This window comes from Chlamydomonas reinhardtii, chromosome 10 (genome assembly GCF_000002595.2).
Source record: "Chlamydomonas reinhardtii strain CC-503 cw92 mt+ chromosome 10, whole genome shotgun sequence".
In the NCBI taxonomy this organism is placed as follows: Eukaryota; Viridiplantae; Chlorophyta; class Chlorophyceae; order Chlamydomonadales; family Chlamydomonadaceae; genus Chlamydomonas; species Chlamydomonas reinhardtii.
Genome location: NC_057013.1, coordinates 2427087 through 2432698, shown reverse-complemented (window position 1 = coordinate 2432698; position 5612 = coordinate 2427087). Strand labels below are relative to the sequence as shown.

The window sequence follows — 5612 nt, the reverse complement described above, 5'->3', positions numbered from 1 at the left end:
GCAAATTGTGTGTTGGATGTCTTGAATGCCATTTGTGACCGTGTGTCCGCACCAGGTTGCTGCTGGAGAGCTAACCGATGGCACCTTGCTGAGGGAGCTGTACATCGCCCTGCGAGTCCCCGATGCCCTCCGCGACATACTGCGAGGCAACGTGCGGCAACTGCGGCCGAACGTGCTCGACGCGTGCAATGCGCGCACCAAAGCTCGTTCGGCGTTGGTCCTGGAGACGCAATCTGCGGGGAGACCCCGCACATCAGCGGAGCTAGCGCTGACCGTGTACTGGGACATGACGGTAGCGACGACGCCAAAGGCAGCGGCTACCATGGGCGCTCCGTTCGCGAAGGCAAGCAGGGTGAACAGGCCAGCAGCAACCATCGGACCATGCTTGAGCAGGCTCGTGCGCAGGCTCCTCAGCTTCACCGTAAAGCTATCGGGCACGCCGCGGAGGGCGTCGGCCAGCACGTAGAAGCCAGCGAACATCAGGCCGCCCACGACCAGAGCTGCTCCCGTTAGCCCGGCCGCTTGAATCTTGGCGGCCTTGACCATGGGGTCTTCGTTCTCGGGCTCCTCGTCGGCGGCGCCCCCGTGGCCACGAGCGCGGGGCGGAGGCATGCCGCTGTTTCCAGCACCAGAGCTAGTCCTCACAACGCGGGCCGCGAACGCGCGATGGATCGCCGATGAATGGCGCCGGCAGGCGCCGAAGCAGAGCACTGCATGGAACGGGAGAGCATCCTGATTGTCGTATTTGAGCGCAGCAGGCAGAACAGCGGTCGGCCGGTCCCAGAACCCCTGCAGCACGCACTAACCAGGGCGCAACCGTCCAGGTACTAGAACGGTCGCCCACACGTGCGTCCTGCCCACAACTTATGGTGCATCTGTTTGAGGTCGGGACGGGCTCAGTAGTGCCAGCCTATGCCAGCAGATGAGCGACTGGCTGATTGCCCATACATGGTTAATGACGAGTGTGGTGGGAACGAATGCGTACGTAGACCAGAGCGGACGGCGGAGTGGGCTTGCAGGCGGCACGAGAGTAGGCAGTCAGTAGCGCAAGTTGCGAATTCACATGTTACCTCGTAACCGACGATAAACGCTGTGGACGGTCGCGCCCATGGCTGGCTGACAGAAAGCGGCTGCGGTATTGGGATGGCTGGGCTGGACGACGGCGGCCGGGCGTTGCTTGGGACTACCAGAAAGGATGCGCCCGAAACCAACCTGGAGAACACCAGCGCCACCGGTGCCCAGCACGACATGTATGGGAGGGAGGGAGGGACAGGAGGCGTGATGCACTGCCGCGTAAAAGCTATGGCGCTAGGCGCGAGGCAAGCAACGTGACCCCCATAACAACCGCGAGGACATGGTGCGCGAGTCGGGCTGCGGGCTGTGGCTGTGCGCTGCGTTGGGTGGATAAACGAAGAACACTAAGTATGGCGAAGTGATGGATGCGGTTAAATGAGCAAGTGCGCCGGGCGGCCGAGGAAGTAACGACAGCGCGATCGCTGCATGGCTCATCCCGGTCGCACTGCGGTTGGCATGGGCGCGTGCGATGCATGCCGTGCGACACCAGGAAGCCCGACTCTGGAAACACAAACGCTGACGAAGAGGCAAGGGAGCAAACAGCAGGCAGGTGACGGGTGCGGACCGCATTGCGGTTCCCCACACCCGTCATGAAACCGGCAGCCGCACGGGGCGGTGCATGGTTGCGGACATGCCTTACACGGAGAGACGGACTGACAGCCTTACTCAGCGCAGCCGAGTACCTTACCTCAGGAAGCCAGGGATAGCGAGCTTTGCGACTGAGCACCCAGCTCCCCACCCGTGGTGCTTAGGGTCACAGTGCACAAGTACCCCGCCAGCCGCTACCCCAAATTGCCTGGCAGAGGCGAGGCGCCCTCCAACTCCCAGACACGTACTTCCGGCCCAGCCGTAACGGTCGCTTAGATAACTGGATTGGCCGCATGTGCAGCTGCCGCTGGGCATGTGGATGGGGGATGGGCGTCGCGCAGACTGTGACACGACGCCTGGCACGTACACGAAATTGTGCATTAGTAACACCGTTCTTCAACCGCTGGTTTTTGTCGTCAGGTTTGTCAGACAGCACGGAGAACCCTTTAGCAGGTCCGCTCCAGCGTTTGCAGGCAATTACCCAACCCGTCTGCCGAAACGACTAGGGCAGGAAGAACAGCTTTCAGCGCGAGACTTTGTACGGGTTCGGGGGCCATCTGGTTCTCAATCGTCCGGACGTTGTTACCCCTGCTTAGTGCTAGTGCAGGCATTCCATAGCTGGGACGTTGTATTGATAATACAAACCTATCAAACACTACTTGTAGCCGATCGCCTTTCTCCATTCACCGTTTTCCGCTGTTTGTCGCTCTTGTCACGGCCGGGCCCTTTAAGACGCAAAGACAAGCTTCTATACACTGCGCACAGGCTTTTCCAGCTGTTGTCTGTCGACAGAGCGGGCACCGCGCGCTTGACAAGTATGTGTTTACGGCTGTGCTTTGGGCGTCGTCGCCAGCAATATGCTGCGAAGTCAGAGTTGACAGCTCTCAGGTGAGCTGAGGCCCAGAAACGCGCGCCGAGTGTCCAGACCTGTCTCACTAAGGCATCCTGACTCCTGACTCCCGGCCCTCTTTGTCTTACAGCGCGCCTGTGTGTGAGCAAGTAAATGCGATGAAACTCAACAATGACGGTAGCTCACAAGGCTCCACATTGCTAAGCCTGACCACTCATGAGCAAAGCCTGGTCGTGGCAAACTGCTGCGTCGAAAGCAGCCAGGCGCTAATCAGCACCAAGCAGCCGGCCAACGGATCAGCGACGACTAAGCAGCATGCAACCCATGAGCTGCCCACCTCTGCGCGCCGGCTGCAGCTTCCCGCGCTCGTTGCTCCGCCCGACGCACGTCCCGCCGCTGCTCCTGCGCCTGCTGCCGCCTCTCCCCTGATGGTCACGGAGGTGGTAGTCGTGCGGCACTCCACCACCACCGTTGAAGTGCCGGCTTCTGCTGTTGCGGCGGCTGCCACTGCGGCTGCTGCGGCTGCTGACGCCCGCCGCAGCCGCGATGACGCACTCGTTGAGGCGCCAACCTCCCTCATGGCACGGGACCTGCCGCCACCGCCTGTCGCTGCCTCCGCCTCCGCCGGCTCCGACACCCTCAACCCGCTACAGCCGGACACGCCGCGGGCCGCAGCGGCCGGCTCCACGGGAGCCAGCAGCGGCGGCGGCAGCGCCCGGCGGCAGCAGCAGCTGCTGCTGGCTTCCCGCCATCGGGACCTGGTGCCGGAGCAGGTGGTGGAGTGCGACCCGGTCCACATCTTGGAGGGCCTCAGCCTGACCACACAGCAGCTGGGGTGAGGAGGCTGCATGCTCTGCTGCTGGCATTGTTGGTTGAGCATGTGCAGGGCCGCACGCGATGTTGTATGTTGATCTTTGGCTGGGTCCAGCAATGCATGATTGATGCAATGGCACGGCATTAAGTTCCACTACACAACCAACTCCCTACAGGCGCGGCAGCTTCGGCACTGTGGTTACAGGTAGGGCAACGCGTCAGCGCAAGAGGGGCATCGGCAGGAGTCCTGTATGTTCACACCTCCATCCTCTGGTTGTCTCATCCGCACCGTACGCGTACATGTGACCTGCATGAATGACCACTTGATGACCACCAAATCACCGTCCTTGTGCTCGACACGTACGTATGCGCACAGGCGCGTATCACGGGCTGCCGTGCGCGGTCAAGGTGGTGGTGGCAGACAGCCTGGACAAGCCGGCCCTCAGCGAGGTAGGCGCTGCACGTGACCCCTAGCTTGCACATGGGGAATAGAATGCATGAGCGTCCACCCGTTTCCCCTACACATACCGCATATCTAGCTGCCTGGTACCCCTGTCCTACCTCGCGTTCCGCACGAACTCTCCACTCAGCACCATGCCCGCCGCGCGGCACCCCTCCTTTGATGCAATTCTGCTGCTGTGTGCAGCTGCTGCTGGCCCCGGCTATGAACCATGCGCACCTGGTCCAGACCTACACTACCCGCTGCGCCGAGCTCACAGACGAGTTCTTTAACTTCCTGGAGGGCGGCGGCAGCAGCGCCGCCACGTACGTTGTTACCGTAATGGCTAGGCTGACAGCTGACAGCTAGCAGGGACTGCGGAAGGGCTGACAGGAGCTAGCCAACGCGTGGAACGTGTCTGGGGGGGGGGTTGTTGGATTGAGTTCGGGGGTTCCGGAGCTACTGATTTTACGCGCGCGGTAGAGCGCCGGCAGTGTGTGTGCAGCAGGCCATGCGTGCACCTAATGCAATGCCCGCCCGCCCTGGTCCCCCTCACGAACTTATGTACGCAGTAACCCGAGTGCCGAGCGGCGCGTTCGCGATCCGACGCTGCCGCGCCTGCTGTTGCCCATCACCAACCTGAACTCAGGTACGCCCTCCCGTACTTTGTGTGTAGGACTCAGACCCGCAAACATGTGGGCTCTGCATGCATGCGTGCCCTTGTGCACGTGTCTTTGAATGCTGCTGCGTCTTGCCGTTTAGCAAGTGAGTGCTGCTGTGCTGCGCCCGCCCCACGCGCCACGCCCGTGTTGCAGGTGACGGCTTTGGAGATCCCGGCTGCGGCATTGTGGACGTGCGCAACCCATACGCGGTGCTGCATGCGCTGCTGTTTGAGGTCAAGGCGGCTGTGGGGCAGCACGTGATGGTCATTGTGCAGGTGGGGCGGCGGCATGGGGTAGCTAGGGTGGCGTGGGCGTGGGGTGGGGTGGGGCGGGGCGGGGTGGGTGGGGCGGCGGCATGGGGTGGGATGGTGTGGCCTGGGGGTAGGGTGGGGTTGGGTGCGTGCGGCGTGCGGCGTGCATGCACTATTATCATTCCAGCCGCCGGCATGCTCATGCTGTTCACTGCCTTAACTGCCTCCGCCTACCTCCTGTGTACAAACGCTCATCAGGAGCTGTGTGCCAAGTCGACGCTGCACAACGCCATCCGCCGTGGCACCTTCAAGCTCACCCCGCAATGGACCCTCCGCCTGGTGAGTCCGTCTGGCCAGTCCGCTAACTTGCTCTAGATGGCTGGCCGGCAATGCGCCACGAACCTGCAACGCGCAGCCCCCACTGACACGCACGCACGCCGCAGAAGTGGCCGGCGCATGCGTCTTGTATTTCCTTATGCTCACTCGCTGGCCCGCATGTGTGCGCTCGCACAGGCCCGGCGCGCGCTACTGCGCACTGCGGTGGAGGTGGCGCGGGGGCTGCTGCACCTGCACGAGATGGTGCGTGTGCGTGTCGTGTCGTGTCGTGGCGTGGCGTGGCGTGGCGTGGCGGGCGTGTGCATGCGACTACGGCTGGGGCACGTCCACATGCACATGTATGCGGTACACGCATGGACGCGCGCTGCGTGTTTCCCTCCCTAGTAGTGATCTCTAGATTCGGTTGGATGCACACACACACACGCACACACATGGTGCACCTGCAGGGTGTGGTGCACGGCGACGTGAAGCCGCAGAACGTGCTGCTCGCCACCAGTCGCGACGACCGCCGCGGCTTCAGAGCCAAGGTGGCTGACTTTGGACTGGTGCGTACATACATGCTGGGATATGTGTGTGTGTGTGTGTGTGTGTGTGTGTGT

The 5612-nt window shown here is 62.3% G+C and overlaps 2 protein-coding genes across 2 annotated transcripts in view; both read left to right on the top strand.

Annotated features, from left to right (window-relative positions):
- Positions 1 to 1422, top strand: part of CHLRE_10g435775v5 (uncharacterized protein) — a 2526-nt gene extending 1104 nt beyond the window's left edge. The window contains exon 2 of the mRNA XM_043066717.1: positions 56 to 1422. Coding sequence (XP_042920114.1) covers positions 56 to 466 — 411 coding nt within the window. The 3' untranslated portion in view covers positions 467 to 1422. The remainder of the gene's footprint in view (positions 1 to 55) is intronic.
- Positions 1423 to 2076: 654 nt separating this feature from the next.
- The window catches only part of CHLRE_10g435750v5 (uncharacterized protein), a 7176-nt gene continuing 3640 nt past the window's right edge, over positions 2077 to 5612 (top strand). Inside the window, exons 1-10 of the mRNA XM_043066716.1 lie at positions 2077 to 2550; positions 2643 to 3347; positions 3502 to 3530; positions 3702 to 3775; positions 3972 to 4090; positions 4337 to 4413; positions 4580 to 4701; positions 4936 to 5016; positions 5191 to 5256; positions 5460 to 5558. Of these exons, the coding sequence (XP_042920113.1) occupies positions 2671 to 3347; positions 3502 to 3530; positions 3702 to 3775; positions 3972 to 4090; positions 4337 to 4413; positions 4580 to 4701; positions 4936 to 5016; positions 5191 to 5256; positions 5460 to 5558 (1344 nt within the window). The 5' untranslated portion in view covers positions 2077 to 2550; positions 2643 to 2670. The remainder of the gene's footprint in view (positions 2551 to 2642; positions 3348 to 3501; positions 3531 to 3701; positions 3776 to 3971; positions 4091 to 4336; positions 4414 to 4579; positions 4702 to 4935; positions 5017 to 5190; positions 5257 to 5459; positions 5559 to 5612) is intronic.